This window comes from Pleuronectes platessa, chromosome 6 (assembly GCF_947347685.1).
Source record: "Pleuronectes platessa chromosome 6, fPlePla1.1, whole genome shotgun sequence".
In the NCBI taxonomy this organism is placed as follows: Eukaryota; Metazoa; Chordata; class Actinopteri; order Pleuronectiformes; family Pleuronectidae; genus Pleuronectes; species Pleuronectes platessa.
In genome coordinates this window covers 25831681-25856345 of record NC_070631.1, presented here as the reverse complement: position 1 = coordinate 25856345, position 24665 = coordinate 25831681, and the positions used below count along the sequence as shown (strand labels likewise).

The window sequence follows — 24665 nt, the reverse complement described above, 5'->3', positions numbered from 1 at the left end:
CTATGAATCTGACCAGTGTCTGCTCTGGAAATAGGGTTTTGAATTGGATGCATAAGGTAACAATTGGAATGCTCTTATGCTCCTCTCAAAACTTCAGAAAACAACAAACACAGAGTCAGGAAAAGATTAATTGTAAATGTTCTATGTTTATAGTGATAATTTCTAGTCTTGAGGACCTATCAAAGTACAGCTTTGTCCAATTTTCACCCATTCACACACACAGTCATAATGTAAATCACACATCACTCACATATTGTCAGCACAGCTGTCGAGGGTAATTTGGGGTTCAGTCTCTTGCCCAAAGAGACATTGGCATCCAGAAAGGGATTGAACCGCCGATCTTCTGGTTAGTGGACGGCTCACTGCAGTCTTGCTTGTGACTTTACTGTCAGTGCAGCAGTGCTGTGTCTTTTATGAATAGAGACTCTGGACGTTATGTCAAAGTTTAACTTTAACGTGACAAAAAAAAGTTTAAGCTGTATTCCGACCGTCTCTCCTGAGTATGTCTGCATCAGTAGCGTGTGCCCTAACTGGCTTTTCACTGCTGTGTCTCCAGGCGATGACTCCATGAGGATGTCCCATCTGAAGGTGGGCTCAACCGCAGACATCCCACTGGACATTGGAGAGCTCGACCTCAGTCAGCTGACCGCCTCCCTCACCACGCCGTCTGGCCGTGAGGAGCCCTGCCTGCTGAAGATACTGCGTAATGGCCACGTTGGTGAGTGTGTGTTGGATGTAAGGAAAACTTCTCAGCTGTTATCTCCCTTTGTTTGAACCCTCACCTCCTGTGTTTATGCATTTGTCTTCCACAGGCATCTCGTTTGTTCCTAAGGAGATCGGAGAGCACCTGGTGAACATCAAGAAGAACGGTCGCCATATTCCTAGCAGCCCCATCTCTGTAATGATCAACCAGTCGGAGATAGGTGATGCTACCCGGGTGCGTGTGAGTGGCCAGGGTCTGAGCGAGGCCAGGACCTTTGAGCCTGCGGAGTTCATTATCGACACTCGTGACGCAGGTACAGGTTTGATAAAAAAATATTTCTGCTTGTGTTTGTTAACCTCTAAAGAGGCGGGTGAGATTCTAGATTTTATATTTATCACCACCCTGTCATGTTTCTTGCATATAGGCTATGGTGGCTTGAGTCTGTCCATTGAGGGACCCAGCAAAGTAGATATCAACACAGAGGACCAGGAGGACGGCACCTGTAAGGTCACCTATTGCCCCACCGAGCCTGGCAATTACATCATCAACATCAAGTTCGCAGACCAACATGTTCAAGGTGCTTACCTTAAAACGGCTCGAGATTACAGTGTTTTTGTTCTCGACTACCAAACTAAATCTGTCATTGTGTGTGTGCACAGGGAGCGCTTTCACCGTGAAGGTAACGGGGGAGGGCAGGATGAAGGAGAGCATCACCAGGAAGAGGAGAGCAGCATCAGTCGCCAACGTGGGCAGCCAGTGCGACCTCAGCCTCAAGATCCCAGGTGACTAAAGCAGGAAATGACATCACTGTGCATCTCAAACATTCTCATACAGGGGGTTTGCCTTGTTGTACAGTTTTGTGCAAGTTCACACTTAGAAAGATCCAGCTCAATATTTAGTTCCAACAGATTAAAATGAACTAGTTCACACACATTGTGAACAAGTAGAAGCTCGGCTTAACAACCATAACAACCATTTTCACCTGAACCAAACACATTTCAAACACAAAGCAACTAAATCTGCATTTCGACACAACACACAAACTCCATGTCCCCAAAAAGCATACTCCACAGATTCCAATGGTAACTTTTTCCGACCGTCACTTACTGAACCAGAAGCCGAACACATGAAAAGAGCAACAAACAGGTTATTTCTTACCTCAGATTTTTGTCACATCTTGTTTAGTCTTTAGTCTTTCAGTAAAATGAGAATAAACGATGTTCAGCTTTGGCAAACTGACTGTTCAGTTCAATGTTCAATAAGAATTATCAATGCAGGACGCTCTGTTAGGGCGTTAATGCACTGGTTTTACATGTGTAACTGCCACAGAAGACAGTAACTCTGGTCTTACTGCATTTTACTTCATGAGCTTTTTGTGAGACCATGTACATTTTGAAAAGATGAAATTAAAAGACTAAAAGGATGTTCTATTTGATATAAAGGTTCAGAGTTGTCAAAGTGTCACTTTATGTGTCTCTTCAGAGATCAGCATCGCAGACATGACTGCTCAGGTGACCAGTCCGTCTGGTCAGGTTCACAAAGCTGAAATCATGGAGGGAGAGAACAACACCTACTGCATTCGTTTCGTCCCCACCGAGACGGGGGTGCACACCGTGTGTGTGAAATACAATGGCATGCACGTACCCGGCAGCCCCTTCCAGTTTACCGTCGGCCCTCTCGGAGAAGGCGGGGCCCATAAGGTTCGTGCTGGAGGGCCCGGCCTGGAGAGGGCGGAAGCTGGTGTTCCAGGTTAGTGCGGTAGTGGGATTGTTAGAGTGCATGCTTGTGTGTGTTGTGTTTTGAATTTCTTACCAGCTTGTAGCTGACTTTGTTTTGCCCATGTGTTGTGTGTAGCTGAGTTTAGTATCTGGACAAGGGAGGCTGGAGCCGGAGGCCTCAGTATTGCTGTGGAGGGTCCAAGCAAGGCCGAAATCGCATTTGAGGATCGCAAGGATGGTTCAAGTGGAGTGTCCTACATCGTGCAGGAGCCTGGTGAGGGAAGAGACTGGGAGAGTTTGAATGGATGAAGACTAAGCATGTGCAGCAGATTTTTAAGTGGTGTCTTTTGTTCTACTTGGTATTGTTGTACGTTTGTCCCTTCTTGCATAAAGGTTGTATTTCTCTTGATCGAGAAATCAAATGAATAAATGTAGAGCTCTGTCCCTGTTGTTGGATTTGTGTATGTGTCTCTGACGTGAAATCCTCTCCCCTGCAGGAGACTACGAGGTGTCCATTCGTTTCAACGATGAGCACATTCCTGACAGCCCCTTCATCGTCCCTGTGGCCTCACCGTCAGATGACGCCCGTCGCCTCACTGTTGCCAGTCTTCAGGTGAGGCTCTGAGACACGCACACATCCGTGTGCACACACACAGCAGGCCACAGTACACTGCCCACAATGCAGCAGCATCAGATTGAATTTGAGTTGGGGGTGGAAAGAATATACCAAAGTGTGCAGTACAATAAAGTACAACTTTACGAAGTTCTACCTTTATGACAGTTTCTAAAGTTCAGTTTGTGTGATTTTAAACAATAAACAATATGGTTCTGCTCCGAAGTACTTTGATAATGTGGAGTTGGTAAAGAAGACGGATGAAGTTCAATGTTATAGTTTGTTTTTAAGTTTAAATTTTAAGTGTCTTACCAGGCCAACACAATTGCAGTTAAGAGCTACAGGCAAAGGATCAGCAGCTGCTGCTGCATTGTTGGGCAGTGCAAGGGCTTCTGGGATACTCGAGGACTGTGTGTGTTTCTCGTGCCTCATTCTAAAGGCTCTCAACAGCCTCCCACCTCTAAATGTGATTTGGGGCGCTAAAGGGTTAAAGAGGTCTTACATGGGCTGTTCTTCCTCTCTTGTGTCTCTATTTCATACAATGCTATGGAAGCCTATTTCTGACAGGAACATAAAAAGTGAGTTATGCAAGATAAAAATACAAATACTCATAAGTCAAAAAGTATAAGCTGCTCAGTGAATGAGATAATTATGTCAAAATCAAAAGAAGAGCTTTTTCATTTGTATACTGTAAAAGGTTTCATCTATTTTCTCAGAGATCATACATTGATATCATCTGCATGCAGACGCAGCCTCACACAGGCGCAGATCTGTCACACATGACCACACAACTGTCAAACTTTTTTCAAACAAAAAAAGTCACCCTATCTTTCTCAGTTCTCTTCATTTTGTGTTTAACTCACACAAAAACCTGCTCCGTCTGTCTTTCCACTGCACACAGCCCTCCTCTTTAGCCTTGTTAGCGACCCCCAGGTAAGGTAGCCTATGTAATCTGAAAATGATACTGCAGTGATTACTGTTACGTAGAAAGTTGTTTGTCTACTGTTAATAATAATGGTGATACAGTGTTGAGCGTGTTAGTATGTGTTGTCGAGCAGGAGTCGGGTTTGAAGGTGAACCAGCCAGCATCGTTCGCTGTCAGCCTGAACGGGGCCAAGGGCGTGATTGATGCAAAGGTCCACAGCCCATCTGGAGCTCTGGAGGAGTGTTGCGTCACTGAGATTGACCAAGGTAACCACAGGAGAGGCATCGCAACTCATCTGAACATCCTCTATCTGCTCACACGGCAGTGATGTCACTTGAAGGGGACACTTGAGACATTTGAATGTGCCTCACCTTTCACCTTCACTCTGCTTGTCCAGATAAATACGCAGTCCGGTTCATCCCCAGAGAGAACGGTCTCTATCTCATTGATGTGAAGTTCAACGGAAGTCACATCCCTGGTAGTCCGTTTAAGATCCGAGTTGGAGAGGCTGGCCAGGCTGGAGACCCTGGCATGGTGTCTGCCTATGGATCCGGACTGGAGGGAGGCACCACAGGTAAAACATACCCAACATAACAGAACCAAAATAATGGAACTGGGGTGGAAGAGGATTTCATCTGAACAGACTTTCCCTGTCCCACTAACCCTCACATTAATCTTCATCGTCTCCTCAATCCTTGGACATAGGAACAGCTTGTGATTTTGTGGTGAACACAAGCAAAGCTGGCCCCGGGGCTTTAGCTGTGACCATCGACGGGCCCTCCAAGGTGAAGATGGACTGTGTAGAGTGCCCCGAGGGCTACAGGGTCACATACACCCCAATGGCCCCTGGCAACTATCTCATCTCCATCAAATATGGCGGCCCATACCACATCGTCGGAAGCCCCTTCAAGGCCAAGATCACTGGTGAGGAAGATTTCAAACTGCAAAAAAAAAATTGTGGAATCACCTCAAAGATTAATACTCTCGTCTCCATCTTTCAGGTTCCAAGCTCGTGTCCAGCCACAGTATGCACGAAACCTCTTCTGTTATGGTTGACCCTGTGACCCGTGCCATCAGCTGTTCTCAACAGGCTGCTCCCACCCAATCAGACGCCAGCAAGGTGGTGGCGAAGGGCAGTGGCCTGACCAAGGGCTTTATTGGTCAGAAGAACAGCTTCAGTGTTGACTGCAGCAAAGCTGGTGAGAACGACTGTGACCAAGAAATGCAAGACTTTTACCATGTGTTAAAATCTGAAGGAAATAATGACACTAAGAACAATCACTTTTAAGCAAAAGAAAATCTTTATTAAGCTAAATATATTTAATGAGCTTTTTGCCCTTTTTAAATTGCAGATGACTGAAATTTAAACTGAAATTTAAACTGAAAATGAAAACTAAAATGTTCAGGCGAACATGGTTCGCCTGAACATTTTAGTTTTCATTTTCATTGTATAGCTGTGTGCAGTGCTATTAAGTGATTCATTGTTAATGTGTAAGAGAAATCTGAATCCTCAAGAGTTTATGTCCTAAAACATGTCGCATGACTTTATAAATCTTGAGGCTCAAATGAAAGTGGACAGTTTCCCAATAGCTGCCTCAGTGCTCTCATTTATTTGTAGTTGTAGATGAAGCCGATAATAACAATTTACTGATGTAAATTCTCATCTCTTCTGTCTCCATCCACAGGTCGTAACATGCTCCTAGTTGGTGTGGACGGCCCCAAGGTTCCCTGTGAAGAGATCCTAGTGAAACATTTGGGCAACCGCCTGTACAATGTCAGCTACCAGCTCAAAGAGAAAGGAGAGTACATCCTGGTGGTCAAGTGGGGAGACGAGCACATCCCCGGCAGCCCCTACCACATCATCGTCTAAAACCCTGCCCCCAGTCCCAAACCTAAACCAGTGTTTAAAATAACTGAAATTTTATCTAGAATCTAACCAATCGATGTTTACAGCTCCAATTCCCTCCCACATTACATCAACATTTCTGGCTTCTTATTTTACAGTACAATTATTTGAAGGTGGAGTAAGCCATTCTGAAGAAATGAAAAGGGCTTATTGATTAGAATCGCTGACTCCAACTTTAACCAGCTAGAAAGCAAACAATAAAAAGATTGGCCACATCAGTGTTTACCCTCAGCCAGCAAGTGAATGTTTTAAAACCAACATTTTCACTCTAACCAGAGTCCACAATCTCTCCCAAAGACGAACAATAGACACTGAATATTCCTCACTTTACGATCATTCGCATTCCTTGTTTTATTATTCTGTTGCTCCCCTCATTCAGTAAAAGTAGGGAGGAGAAACGTGCACCTTTATTCATTACTGTAAGCTGGCAGTCAATTGTGCCTTAGGTTATTTTACATTTTCTGTCATGGACAAGAGCAGATGCGGTTGTACTAGTGTAAGATGATAGGTTAGGTTAGCAGAGTGTAGCAGCAGTAGATTTTGGCCAGACGGAGCCCAGCATTGGATGCAAGGTTACATTTACACTGGAGGAGCTCCTCTTATATACAAAGAAAAAAATATGCAAATCAGTTAATATGAGCTTTTATATGAACAAAGAGTGTCATATATAATGTGCCTTCCTGACCTGTGGGTTTTTATGTAAGAATGTGTAAAAGCTCTTTTACGCACTGTGACACCCTCTGTTTGAATTGTCAGTATAAAAGTCAGATGAACAGCTCGTCTGTTGCATCTACAGGGGTGGCCTTTGTAGTGTTGGTTCCCAGCCCTGGCTCGGTCCACTCCAGCATGTGGTATTCTTGATGCTCTTTAACTAACCCAGTTGTTTTACCTGCTGCTAGTGTGATCCAGTTTTAGCCACTGCTGTTCTCAAAACCAAAATACAGATTAGAGTCGTAGGGAAGTAATACAAATGAGGAAAGATGATGCGACAACGTGAACAGAGACGAGACACATTTCACAGTAGCTCACTCGTGGTTTGTATCACTAATGCTCTCTCCAACATTGCCACTGGGAAAACAACACTTTTAGTGTTTTTATACCAACATGTGCTCTTCGTCTTCATTTGGTCGTTAAACTCTTCTGATACAGAAAGCGTCTGATTCAGAATGGTGTCAACTTGACCTGTGGCGTGGTTCACTTTGACACTTTTTTTTTTTTTTTTGTCGTTTAAATTAAAATAGGTTTAAAAAGGGAAGTTTCGGATGTTGTGCTGGACAGATGGGCTGAAGATGATGCCGTGGTTTGTCATGTCCTGAAAACACGATGACCAAAAACAAATGAGAACAGATGCGTTGCTTTGTTTTCCGCTTATTGTTTGTATCTCACCTTGTTCAGTCGCCACACACCCCCTCCCCTCATCCTTCCAGCCCGCTTTGTGCGTAATCTACAATTCAGAACAAAAACAATGAATCTTGTCCTAAATAAAAGGCTTTAAATGTGTTTGTAAGACAGTATTTTGATACACAATAAAGTTCTCTAAGTATTTTCTGTCAATTTATTGGCTGTGTGTTTTGTTTCTTTAGAATAATTAAAAAAAACAGCAGACCCTTGACCAACGATCAGTAGGTTGCAGAGGTAAATAGGGAATTAAAAGATCAGAGATGCAGCCTGGGGCCTGGTTGTTAAGAGTCTTGAAAGCAATCAATACATTTCAAGCAATCAAATTTTATTTGTATAGCCCATATTCACATTTTACTATTTGTCTCATTGGTCTTAACAAGGTGTGACAAATCCTTTGTCCTTAACCCTCAAGCAGAGTGAACTAAAAAAACGTGACCTGAGAGAGTGTCACATGTGAGGGGTCATGTCACCAACACAGATGTCCTGCATACCTTTATTTTTCCATGCTATATTGCATACTAGTGTGGATTTATACATCTATATATTTGACATAAAATATTCAGTTTTTAGGTTTTTATCTACCTATATACTTATACTATATATCCAATCTGCACATATATGGGCCTGTCAATCCCAATATCTCCTTATACTTATGCACAAATACAGTTTAACATGCTTGTGCAATCATCTGCCACTGCAGTTTACTCAACATATCTCTACAAGACGGACAGAAGTGCAAAAGATGCTTTGTGTAGCTGAACACATAAACTTAATTACAATATTTACCACATTGATTAGAGGAAACCGTTCCTAACATACTGGACAAATGTCTCAATGTTGTCTGATAGAGATGAAGGAAGCAGCAACAATTGAAATGGAGGAGTTATTTCCACAAATGGTATGTCAGTAGGTGTAAGCAATCTCATTGTCCATGATCAGCTGCCACTCAAATTTTAATTCAATCATAAAACCAACTGGAAGACAATGTGTAAACGATCAATGGCTGTGATGTGATCATATCTCTTAGTTACAAGCAAAGCTGTTGAATTTTGTACTTGTTACAGACTGCATTCAGTTACAGTAATTAAGAGGTGAGGCATTATAATCATTAGAAAGCAGTAAGATCATTTAAAAGAAAGATTTCAAGATGCCTAACAGTTGAAACATATATTTAATTATAATTCATTGATATGAATGAGAGTGAATGATGCTGAATCTGTGTATCAGGGTTCCGTCATGTTCTGTCACAGTGGTCGTATCTGTGAAATGAGGGTTAATAACAGTCACTCTGATGAAGCTCAACTGAAGTATTAAACTATAGCGTAAATGTGCAGCCAGTTTCCAGTGAGTGGAAAATGTGTACATAGGTGGAATCTGCAGCCAACGCCCTTCCTGGAAAACCCCCAGCTCGGACTCACTGTCTGCCTCCAGAGGGCGCTGCAGGACAAAGACGCTTATGGAAACTTCATAACATTGTTTAGACAGAACTTTGAGGCCAAATATTGAACTATAGCATAATTAACACCGACATGCTGCCAAGAGAGGACATTCACTCAACTGGAAACCACTTTACTCAAGGAAACATTTTTCTTGATGTTTTTTTTTAAAGCATTTATTTTAAATATCAGTCTTATCATATCTTTTAATATGTAATTTTGATTGTGTTATTTTAATTTTCCACTGTTTAAGTTAAGAATTTGGACAATGTATTTCTACAGTGTGGGTTTGTTTTTGGTTTATGATATTTATTTGTACAAACAACATTTATATCAGATAAAGTAGGTTTGGTTTGAGGGGGGGGGGGGGGGGGGGGGGGGGAGGGAGCCTAGCAATTGAAGCACGTTGACATAAAGCACCTTTGCACCATATTTAGCTGCAAATAACATTTTACATATATAGATTTTATATTTAACACTTCTAGCATATTTGTTGATTTTATATTAATTCATATTTGGTTGTTTATAACATTTATATTTAACAGTTAACATATAGTTTTAAATTCAATATTTAGAATGAACAGCGACATTATCTTCATTTTGTGTACAAAAAATGTTAATATGAGAAAATTCCAAATATTGCTGATAAAAAGTGACTCTAAACAGACCCATCACTTCTTAAAAACGTTTTAGAGCTTAATATGGTGAAAAGCTGTGGTCTTGCAATCTGCAATTATACCACAGAGCTAATTTACTATGTTTTACATAATTATTTTTTAGAGGCGCTATTGAGTCTAATGTTAATCGTAATGAGTCTGCAAAGCTATCGACGAGGTGGTCAATCCCAGTGGAGCCAGGGTTTTTAATGAATTTGTTGTTTATATCTACGGATAATACGGGTTTAAATGTAATCGGAATTATTTCCTTGATTTAGCTACAGCACTATCAGGTAGACATCAAGAAAATTTGTTTTTTTAAGTATTGTTAAATGTTCATTTTTGACACCTTATGTTAATACAAGGTCAAGTGTGTGGTTACAACAATGAGTAGGTTGGTGTACACACTGACTGAAACCAATTGAGTCTTGTATCGAAATAAATGCTACGCTAAGGCTATCTTTATTATTGTCAACATAAATATTAAAGTCCCCAACAATTATTGGTCTTTAGGACTAGGCTTGATAAAACCTCAAGGAATTCCGTTAAAAATTCAGTATAAGCCCCAGGAGCATGGTAAACTCATAGACTGTATGGGTAAACTACAGCAAATATGATTGGCTGTTGGTGTTTCTTGGATTGGTGTGGAAGACTAAGAACAAGACATTCAAATGAGTTGTAGCTGAGTTTAGGTTTAGGATTAATTGATAGCCTGGAGTTAAAAATAGCAGCAACTGAGGGGAGTAGATTCATTTAGGCTGACATGTTCATCAGCATGCAGCCACGTCTCAGTGAGGGACAATAAATCAATGTTGTAATCTGAGACTAGTTCATTAACTAAAACTCCCTTCAATCGCTTGACAATTGTAATGGTTTAAGCTCCTTGAAACCATAACTGTGTATAAATCAACCAATTTAATTAAATATTATTTATATAGCCCATATTCCCATATCCCCAACACAGTTTATCTCTTAAGATTCAACATCCTCTGTTCTTAACCCTCATCAACAGTACGAAAAAGTACTACAATATGACATAACACTGCATTGCTTTGCTTGATGTCACTAACATGTCTACTAAAGGTGACTGTGTTATATTAACACTGTATGCTAAATGAAATAGACATATTCATTTTCAAAAGGCAACGTGGTTCTCAATGAATCTCAAGTTCCCTGCTGGAATATGTAGGTGTGCCAAATTACGTTACGTCGTCCACATTCACGACCACACGTTACGCCCACTTCCCTGCTCCACTGCTCAGTCTCCTCCTGCTTTAGCCACACTCTTAAGTTCTCAACTGCTTTTTCCTCTTTTTTTACCGAGGTAAGAGAAAACCGTTCATGAATAATCCAAGTAGACGTTTCATTTCAGCAGAATCTTGTTCGCGCGATGTTTAAACAAACAGTGAAGTGAGTTTTATTCCCTCAGTGGGAAGTTTGAACACGACAGTTTGGATTTAAGAGTTATGAAGTGCTGTAGCGATTCACTACGGGCTGTAGCGCCACATTACATCCGCTGTACAATCACTGCAAAGGGCTTACCGTCTATATCCTACTTCATGAGCCCCCCCCCCCCCCCTATATCTGTCTGTCTGTCTGTCTATCTATCTATCTATCTATCTATCTATCTATCTATCTATCTGTCTGTCTGTCTGTCTGTTTGTCTGTCTTACCATTTGTCTCTCTATCTATCCCTCTATCCCTCTATCTATCTATCTATCTGTCTGTCTGTCTGTCTGTCTGTCTGTCTGTCTTACCATTTGTCTCTCTATCTATCCCTCTATCCCTCTATCTATCTATCTATCTATCTATCTGTCTGTCTGTCTGTCTGTCTTACCATTTGTCTATCTATCTATCTATCTATCTATCTATCTATCTATCTATCTATCTATCTATCTATCTATCTATCTATCTGTCTGTCTGTCTTGTCTTACCATTTGTCTATCTATCTATCTATCTATCTATCTGTCTGTCTGTCTGTCTGTCTGTCTTACCATTTGTCTATCTATCTATCTATCTATCTATCTATCTATCTATCTATCTATCTATCTATCTGTCTGTCTGTCTGTCTGTCTTACCATCTATCTATCTATCTATCTATCTATCTATCTATCTATCTATCTATCTATCTATCTATCTATCTGTCTGTCTGTCTGTCTGTCTGTCTGTCTTACCATTTGTCTATCTATCTATCTATCTATCTGTCTGTCTGTCTGTCTGTCTGTCTTACCATTTGTCTATCTATCTATCTATCTATCTATCTATCTATCTGTCTGTCTGTCTGTCTGTCTGTCTGTCTGTCTTACCATTTGTCTATCTATCTATCTATCTATCTATCTATCTATCTATCTATCTATCTATCTATCTGTCTGTCTGTCTGTCTGTCTGTCTTACCATTTGTCTATCTATCTATCTATCTATCTGTCTGTCTGTCTGTCTGTCTGTCTTACCATTTGTCTATCTATCTATCTATCTATCTATCTATCTATCTATCTGTCTGTCTGTCTGTCTGTCTGTCTGTCTGTCTGTTTGTCTGTCTTACCATTTGTCTCTCTATCTATCCCTCTATCTATCTATCTATCTATCTATCTATCTATCTATCTATCTATCTATCTGTCTGTCTGTCTGTCTGTCTGTCTTACCATTTGTCTATCTATCTATCTATCTATCTATCTATCTATCTATCTATCTATCTGTCTGTCTGTCTGTCTGTCTGTCTGTCTGTCTGTCTTACCATTTATCTATCTATCTATCTATCTATCTATCTGCAGATGTCACTGAGTGAGAAAAGTGATGAGGAGATCAGCACGTTACTTACTGCGTACGACATTAAACATGGACCCATCGTGGGTAAGGAAAACAAAAACGTACACACACACACAGAAACAGTAGCAGTGGCTGTAACTCTAACTATTCATCGCATTGTGTTACAGAAGAGGAAAATAAATAAACAGATTTGACCTTTATGGTTTCATGTTACAGTACAAAGCCATTTGCTCTGGTAATTTTCACATTTGTATATATTCAAGCTTCCAATTCAATAAATCCTGTATCCTATAGAAGGAGGCATTATACCTTTAAGATGATAAAGCATAATGAAACATCTAATCCTAGTTGGAATTTTAACCAATTCGCCTTAAAACCTTTTATTGTTACACGTGATGAAACTCCATCATTTGAAATGCATAGATTTCCCAAATGCCCTCTAACACTGAGATTATGCAGACTATGAGATGATGCGTTGTTTTGTACTGTGTAATGATATTGAAGCACTGTTGGTTTGTTTGGGTGAATGTAGACTCTACTCGGAAGCTTTATGAGAAGAAGCTTGAAAAGGCCATGGAGAACGCTCCAGTGAAAGCCTCTTCTGATAAGACCTACTACAGAGAGGAAGGTAGGAGGCTCCTCTGTCTGCTGGCCTGCACACTCCATGCCATTAGAAATTGAATCCTATTTTAGTTTTAAGTGCAATTTTAAACTTCCGGTTGTCAGTGCTTCATTGTTGAAAAAGATATTAAATTTGTCACTTAGATGCCAAATGAAAATCAGCTACTCACAACTTATCAGACTATATTTACTGATGTACACATTTTTAAGGGCTACAGCTAAATATTATTTCTATAACTGATTAATATTAAGTGAATTTTTCAAAGCCCCAGGTCGTGTTATTGTATAGTGTGGCTTTCATTTACAGTTCTGCAGTTGTACTATCAATAACTTTTCTTTTTAATTTACTTTGTCTTACTCCTCATTTTTATACTTACTTATTTTATTCTTGTGAACACAAACACCAAAGCAAATTTCTTGTATCTGGAAACCTACTCTGCAATAAACATGATTCATATTCTGATAAAAGAGGAATAGGAAATCGGCACAAACTCTGGAAGGGTTTAGGATTGTTGCTTCATTAAAAACAAAGGTCCTCCACTTTGCATTCAACATAAATATGCTGTTTGCTGAGGTTCAGTGCAGAAGGCCCTTCACCAAGTCCAGCCTCTGACAGCTACCCTTTATTATCCATTATACTATTACATTGTCTTTGCTAACAGCTGTTAGGAAGGTAAATTCAGCATTTTACAATGATACAAACTTCTTACATGTGAAGGACACAATGTGCTATCTGAGCAGTCAGCAACAATTCTTCTAATAACAATCAAATACTTCCTGTTTACACCGGCATGGGCACGCCCAGTGTAAGTGAGTGGTTTGTATGATATGTGTTTTTAGGCATGTTAATACAGATGTGGATTAAAACTCATGAAAACCCAAAATGCTTGTTTGGAAAGAGATGGCTTTAGTTTGAAACGAGGTGAGATTTGATCAGCCTAGCCTGGGTCGTTATGGTATCAGACCCCTAAAACACCTGATGGCCCCAGGAAACATTACTGATGACCTCTGATGAAAACCATAAATCAATTATCACAATAGCCCACTTCAACTTAAAATACTTAATTCATTCCCAAAGAGCGAATTGGAGGTAAATTCATAAATACAAACACACTAACAATGAATTCACACACTTAATAATTCATATTATTCATTACAAAGAATAGAAGACGCTCAGCAATGACACAGACTTATCAGGGTGTGGATCAGATGATTTTGTGCCATCTCTAAAAACAATTATATATTTATATAGTTCTCTAATTTGTTTAGCCACTTGTACATGAAAAAGAAAAAGCTCTCGCTAAACAGACTCCTTGATGTGAAGCATGCAAAAATGGTTCCATGACTCTTAGTGGCTTTTATTTATAGCAAAGCATGACATGATTCTTATTTCATGGAGCCCCCCCCTGTCTTTGTCTAAAACAGGTAAAAGAGAAACCTCACCCCTTACCCTTCTTACCAGGTTGTCTAATAAAACAAATAATTGCAGCCTGAATAAACAATTACAAACATTGGCTGAATATTAACTTTGGTCCCTACAGCCACCTCTTTGTGAGTACAAAGTATACAGCCTTTGATGCCTGAGTTGGGGCTGACTGCTGAAGTAAAAGTAATATTTACTTTAACCTAGAATACTCTGTTCCACATATTTTTTATCGTTTACGTTTGTCATCATAAACATTTGAAGAGTTGACGCTACACTGTTTTGAAATGAAACTCATTATAAATATAGGCGTGCAGCCCAGGAGCTTCTCTCGTATTAATCCTCTGTGAACACTTAACAATTATGTTTTTAAAGTTAATAATGCTAATTTCAATGAGGTCTGTTGTTTTTTCTTATAGAGGAGGAGATTACCTATATCACCTACCACAGTGCGGTGAGTCCTAATTCTCCTCTTAGCCCTGTTTGCTTGAGCCAAACCCCTCTACTCTGGGACTGTAAATAATTCACAATCTGTTCTGCTTTTTATTTTCACAGGATAGACATGAGGGTTATGCAGACATGTGAGTACAGTTTAATATCACACATGGAAAAAGCACAAGTCATACAAACTGTGAAAGAGGAGAATTTGATGTTGAGACTCTTGCTTGTTACCCCATCTGGAGTTCTGTTTGTCATTTAGTTAACTAGTGTTGTGTCTGTTCTAAACCTGCCTGTATTAGAACTATTCCTTTTCATTAGTGAGTCCTCCTAAAACATTTCTACAATATACTGTCACTTTTATTGTTTGTGTACAGAACTTTTATAAACAGTCTGTGGTGCGGAGTGAAACACGTTGTGTTCACCCTACCATCCTACTTGTTTATCTACAATGAAGATTTTATAGTTGACCTTTTTCATAAAATGAAACTGAATTTGCTTTATTACTGTTCACATGAATCGTTTATATATCATTTAGAATGATTGACTTTAGGCCCAAGTTCAAAACTTTTCAAAATAGAAATTATGTGTTTCAACTCAATATGAAGCATTGGAGCAATGCAACAAACGTTGCATTGAAGACAATTGACTAACGGGAAATTTATTATCGATTTCAACTTATGACTTCCTTCTCCAAATCTCAGAATTTGCTTTCAACATGGCCCCTATACTCCGTCCTAAGAAAGAGTAAAATTTCCAGCACTGTTAATGGCAACGCAACATATCATACATACAGTGCCTTGCATAAGTATTCACCCCCTTTGGACTTTTCTACATTTTGTCATGGTATAACCACAGATTAAAATTTATTTCATCGTGAGTTTATGTAATGGACCAACACAAAATAGTGCATCATTTGGAAGTGGGGGGAAATATTAGATGGATTTCACAATTATTTACAAATAAAAATCTGAAAAGTGTTGAGTGCATATGTATTCACCCCCTTTACTGTGAAACCCCTAACAAAGATCTGGTGCGACCAATTGCATTCACAAGTCACATTTGCAAGTCACATAATTAGTGAATAGGGTCCACCTGTCTGCAATTTAATCTCAGTATAAATACACCTGTTCTGTGACGGACTCAGAGTTTGTTGGAGATCATTACTGAACAAACAGCATCATGAAGACCAAGGAGCTCACCAAACAGGTCAGGGATAAAGTTGTGGAGAAATATGAAGCAGGGTTAGGTTATAAAAAAATATCCAGAGCTTTGAACATCTCTCTGAGCACCATAAAATCCATCATAAGAAAATGGAAAGAATATGGCACAACCGCAAACCTACCAAGAGGAGGCCGTCCACCCAAACTGAAGAGTCGGACAAGGAGAAAATTAATCAGAGAAGCAACCAGGAGGCCCATGGTTACTCTGGAGGAGTTGCAGAGATCCACAACTGAGGTGGGAGAATCTGTCCACAGGACAACTATTAGTCGTCTACTCCACAAATCTGGCCTTTATGGAAGAGTGGCAAGAAGAAAGCCATTGTTGAAAGGGATCCATAAAAAATCCCGTTTGGAGTTTGCCAGAAGCCATGTGGGAGACACAGCAAACATGTGGAAGAAGGTGCTCTGGTCAGATGAGACCAAAATTGAACTTTTTGGCCTCAATGCAAAACGCTATGTGTGGCGAAAACCCAACACTGCCCATCACCCTGAGCACACCATCCCAACAGTGAAACATGGTGGTGGTAGCATCATGCTGTGGGATGCTTCTCTTCAGCAGGTACAGGGAAACTGGTCAGAATAGAGGGAAAGATGGATGGAGCCAAATACAGGGAAATCCTTGAAGAAAATCTGATGCAGTCTGCAAAAGACTTGAGACTGGGGCGGAGGTTCATCTTCCAGCAGGACAATGACCCTAAACATACAGCCAGAGCTACAAAGGAATGGTTTGGATTAAAGAATGTTAATGTCTTAAAATGGCCCAGTCAAAGCCCAGACCTCAATCCAATAGAGAATCTATGGCAAGACTTGAAGATTGCGGTTCACAGACGGTCTCCATCCAATCTGACTGAGCTTCATCTTTTTTGCCAAGAAGAATGGACAAACCTTTCCATCTCTAGATGTGCAAAGCTGGTAGAGACATACCCCAAAAGACTTGCAGCTGTAATTGCAGCGAAAGGGGGTTCTACCAAGTATTGACACAGGGGGGTGAATACTTATGCACCCAACAGATGTCAACTTTTTTGTTCTCATTATTGTTTGTGTCACAATAAAATTTATTTTGCACCTCCAAAGTTTATTTAAGTCTATTTGAATTCCAGTTAGTAACAGTACATAATGGGAAAAAGTCCAAGGGGGGTGAATACTTATGCAAGGCACTGTATATTGAAATATATGTGTGGATAAAAACACCTGAATTTAAGTTGGTTTTCTTTAAAAACAGGTTGGAATATTCTTAATACACTTATTCCATGTAGTATGTTGAACCCCGTATTGCAGTACGGAGTGCTTGAATAAATGAATTTTTCTCTACTTTCCCACATTAGGAGTTAACTGCATATTGGTCTCTAGTTCTGCAGTAATGCTGGTTGCAGCTGGTGTGGCTGGTTGGTTTCTTTCTGAAACTGTTAAAGTGACCTACAGTAATTGAGCCACCATTGCTGCTGCACTAACAGCTCAGTACGGAGAACTAGGAACTGGAGATTCAGTTTTTGGTGTTACTTGAGTTGCTGAGTTACTGTGCGATGGTCACCTGTTGATTGACACTGCACTTCCTTGGGTCATTCAAAATAAAAAGGTACAGAAACGTATTGCATTCACTTGAGAAAAAAAAGAAGAAGCTGTTTTTCTGAATTATTGCAGTACCTCAGTCCACGGTCTCACTTAATTTAAAGAAATCAGTTTATTCAACATATAGGAAACCATACATACCCATGGTATTTTTTTCTCAAGTGAATGAAAAAGCTTCTGTATGAAGGCAATAAGATGAACCGTTCTTGAGATATGCGAGCCAAATATAGACAAACAGAGAGTTCTGGAAACATTAGATTATGATTATTAAATAGATAATTACTTAACAGTAGTGTTGGTTAATTGCCTACATTTCTTTGACTACATTGGTAGATTCAAATTTAAGTGCACGTTATTTCTCCACCTAGGCTGAAACGAAGAGGTAACGCTGAGACAGATGAAGACGAGGAATCGGACCAAGATACAGAGTAAGTCTTGTAATACAAACTATTAGTAAACTATGAACTATTAATGTTTATTTGACTGAATGAGTTGATCTCCTGATCTAAATGTGCTGTTTCTTTTTTGTGCTTCAGACCTGCCATCAAGATGACTAACAGGGCTGCCAATCACAGTGCAGTACGATCCAAAGAGGCGGTCAGGAAGTCTGGGGGCAGCATGTGGAAGGTGATTCGCCTGATGGTGTTGTTAGCTGTGTTAGCAGCTGTCCTCTACTACGCATATTGCTGCATGATAAAAAATGAAGAAAATCCTTTTGGGGTTCAGTGATATTTTTTGTTCAGATATCAGTTTATTTTTAGATATTTCTTCTCCATTAATATTCAAGTGGAGATTTCTGGGATTTTCTTTGTTTTATTTTAATTTTTGTTGTTTTCTCATTCTAATACAGAGATTGACCACTGTGGAACCTAAAATGATAAAAAACACATTCCATGCACCTTTATAGCTAGTTATATTCTGGTCCCCAAATCCCATGAAATGTTAAAAACTACCCTGTGCTACCCCAAATACCTACTGGAGCAAAACATGTGGTTTAATCCACTTCAGAAAATAGTCAACAACAAGGTAACATTTGCTGAAAATAGAGTCCAGCTAAATTTATTAACCGTATTTCTGTACCATCATGTCCATCTTCAGTAGGAACTAGTGTGTTTGGGAATGAGACAGGCTCATCATCTGGTCATGGTTTTAAACTTTACAGGGAATGAGCTGACAGTAAGACAAATAAAGAATAATGCTGTTCCTCTCCTTTCCTTTCTTTGCTTTTTCGCATGTTTTGTGTATTTTCTTTCATTTATGGAGCCTTTCTTTAATATGTGATTTGTTTTTATTTGTAACATATACATGATGATGTCTGGACGCAACAGGTTCAGTTTTTTTTTATTCATCAAGAAAAATTTATAAAATCCAGTATCCAGCTTCTAAGAAATATAAAACATGACACTGGAGAATGAGGTGAAGGTAACAGTCAAGTATTAACATAATCCAAGTCATGTTTACTGGTCTATGTAATACATTTATTTGGTTCAATACTATAGATCGGCTTAAATATGCCACACTAACATTTGTACAAAACAATACAATGCAGTTATATTTACAAGATAGAAGCTTTAAATAGTTTGGCATAAATGTGCAGATTTATTTTTGCATTCTGAGACAGCAAGGGGTCATCACTGTTCATTAGTGTTATTATCTGTCCCAAGAGCCTGATGAGCCACTGGTAATGTATTCAGGCTGAGGTTTTTGGTTTTTGGTTGTCGGTATTTGGCATAGTAGAATTAGTTATAATAACTTTATTTGTATAGCACTTATCTAAACAATGCTACTAAGTGCTTCACGAAACCCTTGGCAAAATGAACTAAATTAAAACGTATCCAATTCAATTCAATATTAAGTGCCACATCTTATTATACGGCCTTGATCCTAAGTTGCCTCCCTGTCCTAATCATTTAGATCCATGAAATCCATTCAGGAATCATCGGTTTGTTCCAGCTGAGGAAGTTATGTCTATACATGTCTTTACAGTGTCCCTCCAAAACCCACAAGAATTCAAAGCTTTGAGAAAAAGAACAAGGGGATGTGTTATTATGGTCCAGAGACTGGTCTAAATGACACCAGTCACGTTATCTGCAATGGGCAGAGGGACAAGCTGAGACTCTGGTATAGCAATCAAACGTGGTTCTGTTGACCTGAAAATGAAAACAAGAACAAATTCACAAGAGTTTACAGCAGCAGTAATCCAATGTAAGTGACTGTAAGTGCTGTCGCCGCCCACCTGAGGATCTGTCCCTCAAAGCCGAGGGCTGTGATGAAGATGTTGATGAGGACTGTGAAGAAGACAAAGACTGTCGCTGCGTTGTTCATCCGGTTCAACTTGGCGTGTTTCCTCACGTCGTTCAGATCATACTTTACTGCTGACACAGAATAAGACAGGAGCAAAAACAAAATTAGCTACAGAAAAAGATGAACAGAAAGGATGGGAAGAGGTGGGGGAAAAAAGTGGTACAGGAGCCAGAGAGTTTTTTTTAATATAGAGTCTGGTGTTAGATTTCAGAGGAGAATTGGTTTTTGAATCAGTTAGAGATAATAAATATGATTGTGTTGCATACATTTTTTAAAAGAATCCCGACACTTCTGATATACACATCTTAGACAAAAATAAAAGTTTAATATGTGCACGACTGGTCAAAATTGTACAACTCTTTGATTTTTCCACTTTTTACTGAAATGTACATAGTGTGATACGTCAGTCTTCTCCCAGAAACCAAAGGCAAAAAACTCAAATATAACATTTTTAATGTCTGTCTCTTGGATCATTGAATCATTGAACTTTGAATCAGTTTTTTAACCCATCCAGCACCCTAACACACAGGAATTATAGGTCAGTCAAATTGTGACTGCGCTGCTCTTCATGTTTTTCTTCACATTTTTTGATACATTATGTTGTTGCAGGATGAACCTCTGATCAACCAATTTGACTCATTTTATTGCTTCTCTTTTTCTCACCAGTTCAATTGTCAATATACATTACTATTTCCTGCCGTAAGGTATTGTCCTAACAATGCATCAGAGGGTGTAGCAAAACCGTCTGTTCCAGTTTGTGCTCACACAGAGGTTTTATAAGTCATCAGCGTCTGTATAACTTCATTTCAATTTCCAGGACAATGTTTGTTTTACCTTGGCCAGTTTACTGCACTCGGAGTTGAGTGTTCCATTTGACAAAGAAAACTGTGATAAGGTCTTAAAGGAATAGTTTAGGAAATACATGCATTAATATAACTACAGTTAAGCCTGTTAGCTTAGCTTAAAGTTGCAGTGTGTAGAATTTAGTGACATAATGAATTTGCATGTTGCAGCTGAACACCCCTCACGTCATCCTCCCCTTCCAAACATGAAAGAGAACCTGTGCTGACCTTTAGTTTTCATAAAAATTCAAAGGGTGTTTAGTTTGTCCAGTCTGGGCTACTACAAGAAACATGGCGGCCTCCATAGAGAGGACCCCCCTGATGTAAATATAAAGTATTTCAATATAAAGGCCCATTCTAGGGTAAATAAAACAACAATTTGTATAATTTAGATGAAACACACTCGTGAAAACATCACTAGGATTATTTTATATATAATTTCTGTCACTAGATCCCTTTCACCTAAATCGTACACACTGGACCTTTAAAGCAGCAGACAACATTTCATCTGGATCTGTTACAAAACACCTACAATTATGTCAAGAGCTCATTAGCTCCTGGCTAGCTGTTTCACATCCAGTCTTTATGCTAAGCTAACCTCCTGCCTTTGCTGTAGCTTCCTATTTACTGTACGGATACAAAGATGGTACCAATAATTAATAAAGATAATATGTTTGCCAGAACTGGACCACAAGTAAGCCATAGCAGTATTTCCTGTCAACTAAAGGTGCTAAAGGTGGCGTCGAAATTGTGCTATTTGGGCCATATTCAACATTTGCCACATGGCCCTCTTCAGGTTCACATCCAGTTTTAAACTTGCCTATAGAACTGCATGTTTACCAAAAGTGACCCACATTTGCTTCGGAATATTTGGATCACATTTGCTATTTGATAAGTGGGCTACTTTTAGGCTCACGTCCATTTTGTTCGGAACACAAAAAGGCCAGAAAGATCTGCATCTTTGCCCACATCCGTACACTCTCCTGACATAGTACAGCTCTGAATGCCTTGGTTATGGAAAGTGATCGTCTGGAGGACAGAAACCATGACACACACAGAAATGAAAGAATCATAACACTGATGTTAAGTTCTTTTCAGGCAGGCTGTAGTTTGTTCTAGCTGTTTTGTCTTCTCTAGATTCATTGAAATTGCAACATCTCTCACAATCAATCTTTGTGTATGTCTGCTTTGATTATTTGCATCTTCTCTACTTCAAGATTCCACAATAAAAAAGAAGAAGCATTTTTAAAGTGCTAAAAAGATTAAAGAAGAAGGATAACAAAGGAGATGCAGAACATCTGAGTTACTTGCCAATAAAGACGAGCAGCAGCCCCACTGCGACTTGTAGCGTGATAGATATCGTCAGCAGGACAATGAGAGGGAGGTAGAAGCGGTACTGAGGCCCCACATAGAGAACACTCTTCAGCTGGGATGAGTTGGCCATCAGCAGAGCGACGTCCAGCATGCTCTGAGCTGCAGTCTTCTTCGTGGCATAGTGGTTTAGGTTGATTGGTCGATACACTTTTCCAGAGCGCCCTGTGACTGCCTGCGAGTGTAGAGAGCACAGGTTTGAAAGTCAAACTAAAGCTACTGTTGAAGAACATCCTAGAGGTGCGGTTTGCTGCGCTGGAAGCTACGTGTCAACTCCCCAAATTGCAATTTGGCATTCAATGTCATGCCAAAGGTTACTTAGGCACACAGAATGGAAGAGACAGGGATCAGACCTCCGACCCAATGGTTGGTGGGTAACCCATTCAACCTCCTGAGCTACAGCAGCCCCCAATGCACACTAATATCCCACTATTATTCTGAATATAACAATATTTAGAATTCTATTTGAGTAATGTAAAAAGCAAATTGCAAATGGAAAAAAAAAACTAATTTAGCATTCTGTGATTACACCTTGTAGGATATGCTGTTATTATTCAAGGAGGCTATTTGGACAAGTCACAAACGGAAAACTTCATATCAGATTAGTCATATGTTCCTATAACAAAGTAGTATGTTTTATTAGGGATATATATCTATATAGATATCTATATAGATATATATGTCTTTATATATATATATAGATATACATATATATAAGGGGGTTGTAGCTGAGTGGTAGAGTGGTCGTCCTCCAACCAGAAGGTAGGCAGTTCGATCCCAGTCTTCACCATCTGCATGCTGTGTCCTAGGTGAACCCCCAAAAAATGAAGTCCTGCTATTAAATGCACTGTATGAATGTGTGTGCATGGTTGAATGGCAAATTGTACTGTAAAGCACTTTGAGTGGTCATCTTTACTAGAGAAGCACTTTATAAATAAAAACCATTAAAAACAGTTAAGAATATTGCCTATTTTGGAAGAAGACCAGAACCCACAATAGTTCTGCATGTTCTTTCTCTTTCACATGTCTGATTGCTCTGTACATGTGTGCACACGTCAGAATGGTTGATTCCAAACACAGACAGGGTTTTTTGATACTATGTACTAAGGTGTGTCAGTAAGAGGAAAATTGGGAGTGGCAGAGCGACAGATGATGACTCACCTGGGCCGTAAGGGAAGGGCAACAAGAAACAACATGTCAGATGTTCTCTACCCCCAAAAATCGAGTGACCTAACAAGTCGCTCATGAATTTATACCTATAAGTGCAGAGAGAGTTAACTGTACGTAAGCAGAGGGGCTGTACCTGACTTGATGTTAGACACTGAAAACTGAAATGTCTTATTCGTAACATCACTGGCAAAGGAATACTCTCAGGGCTTTACCTATGAGACGTCACACCTGGGTTCAACACTCTTCGACTCACAGTGCTTTCATTCATCTCTATGCACAGCTGACAACTATGGAAACAAACATGGGGTTCTTTCAGCACTGATATTGGACATTCCCTGAAACAGACTTTAAAGCAGAGAACCCCAACCTGGAGGTTGTGACCCTCAGAGGGGTTGCAAGACTTTCTTTTTTTTTCTTCCTCTTCTCAAGAATTTTCTCTTTATTTATTTGGGAAAACAGGGGAGGCAACACTCATCAGCTGAACTGGTCAAAACTGGTACTGGCAGACATATACTTCATTACAGAAGTTCACACAAAAAAAGGACGACTGTATATATTAGCTCTATATATTGAATTGTGTATTTATTATTTTTATAGACACTTTTATAGACAATTAACAAGTATTTGGTCTCCTACTGTAGTGACGCTGTTTTATCTGATGAATGACTGGAAGTAAATGGTAGAGTGTTCTGTACATAGATGTGTAGTGTACCAGTTTTAAAATCTGCTTAATGTTACAATAATTATGTTATACACATCTTTGAGTTGTTTCTAACTATCTAAGAGAACAAATTAAATGATCCAGTACTATGTCCAGTAGATGAATACATGACAACCATTTAACTTTTCTGTATAAAGAGCAGAACAGAACAGTAAAAGCAGAGGACTTGTCAGTGTCTGTGTTACTCACCTCTACGTCGTCCACTTTACTCAGAGGTATGTCCTGTCCATTTAATCTGTCCATCCTCTGATGACTCCACGCTCGACGTGAGGGATGAAGTGCGCTGAGATGAAGTATCTGTTGTTGAGCGAGCAGACAGGACTAACAAGTCAGGCTACTCCTCCAGTTGCAGGGACAGTGGAGAACACCACTCCCACTCTGTGTCTATGTAGTTCTTTATTCACAGCACAACCTCCAACCTTACACATCAGGTTTGGCCTGTGTCCTTCCTGACTTATTTTTATTATTAATAATAATAATATTCTTCTTATTATTGTATTATTTAAGACAATGATTGTCTAGACCAAATTACACAGTTAGACAATGAGAAAGTGGTTGAACTGCAGTAACTTCAACATTTGTATTTATATTTGACATTTGATCTGTCTTATGTAAAACTATCGTGTCTTTAACTCGTATAAATATTATCGTATAATATCGACCTATACTGCAGCCAGCCACCAGGGGGTGATTGAGTTGATTTGGCTTCAGTTTTAGATCAGTCCTATTGTCCATCTTTATTTAAAGTCTATGGTTTACCCTTTCCGAGATTTTTTTACATTGCATTACTAATTTAAAACTGTATGAATTGAATTTGAATAAACTATTTTTTTGTTCCACCTATCATCACATTTGGAAA

At 39.4% G+C, this 24665-nt stretch overlaps 3 protein-coding genes across 6 annotated transcripts in view; 2 read left to right on the top strand and 1 right to left on the bottom strand.

The window, feature by feature from the left end:
- The window catches only part of flna (filamin A, alpha (actin binding protein 280)), a 48134-nt gene extending 40715 nt beyond the window's left edge, over positions 1-7419 (top strand). For all 3 annotated transcript variants that reach the window (XM_053425874.1, XM_053425875.1, XM_053425873.1), the window contains 12 exons: positions 557-718; positions 813-1016; positions 1128-1280; positions 1363-1485; positions 2186-2452; positions 2558-2695; positions 2919-3034; positions 4093-4225; positions 4357-4533; positions 4665-4883; positions 4961-5158; positions 5645-7419. In XM_053425874.1, the coding sequence (XP_053281849.1) occupies positions 557-718; positions 813-1016; positions 1128-1280; positions 1363-1485; positions 2186-2452; positions 2558-2695; positions 2919-3034; positions 4093-4225; positions 4357-4533; positions 4665-4883; positions 4961-5158; positions 5645-5829 (2075 nt within the window). In that variant the 3' untranslated portion in view covers positions 5830-7419. The remainder of the gene's footprint in view (positions 1-556; positions 719-812; positions 1017-1127; positions 1281-1362; positions 1486-2185; positions 2453-2557; positions 2696-2918; positions 3035-4092; positions 4226-4356; positions 4534-4664; positions 4884-4960; positions 5159-5644) is intronic.
- A 3152-nt stretch (positions 7420-10571) lies between these two features.
- emd (emerin) lies at positions 10572-18601 on the top strand. The gene is made up of 7 exons (XM_053424774.1): positions 10572-10682; positions 12130-12208; positions 12657-12752; positions 14588-14622; positions 14724-14749; positions 17767-17826; positions 17935-18601. Exons 2-7 carry the CDS (start codon positions 12130-12132, stop codon positions 18125-18127), a joined length of 489 nt encoding a protein of 162 aa, XP_053280749.1. The 5' UTR covers positions 10572-10682; the 3' UTR covers positions 18128-18601.
- si:dkey-93l1.9 (uncharacterized protein LOC562339 homolog) lies at positions 18426-24163 on the bottom strand. 2 transcript variants are annotated; one of them, XM_053424771.1, is made up of 4 exons: positions 23996-24163; positions 21856-22090; positions 19635-19773; positions 18426-19548 (listed from the first exon to the last, which is right to left on the bottom strand). In XM_053424771.1, exons 1-4 carry the CDS (start codon positions 24047-24049, stop codon positions 19464-19466), a joined length of 513 nt encoding a protein of 170 aa, XP_053280746.1. In that variant the 5' UTR covers positions 24050-24163; the 3' UTR covers positions 18426-19463. The 2 variants fall into 2 exon arrangements, with proteins under 2 accessions (XP_053280746.1, XP_053280747.1); XM_053424772.1 differs by having other exon boundaries at positions 19635-19770.
- Positions 24164-24665: the final 502 nt, after the last annotated feature.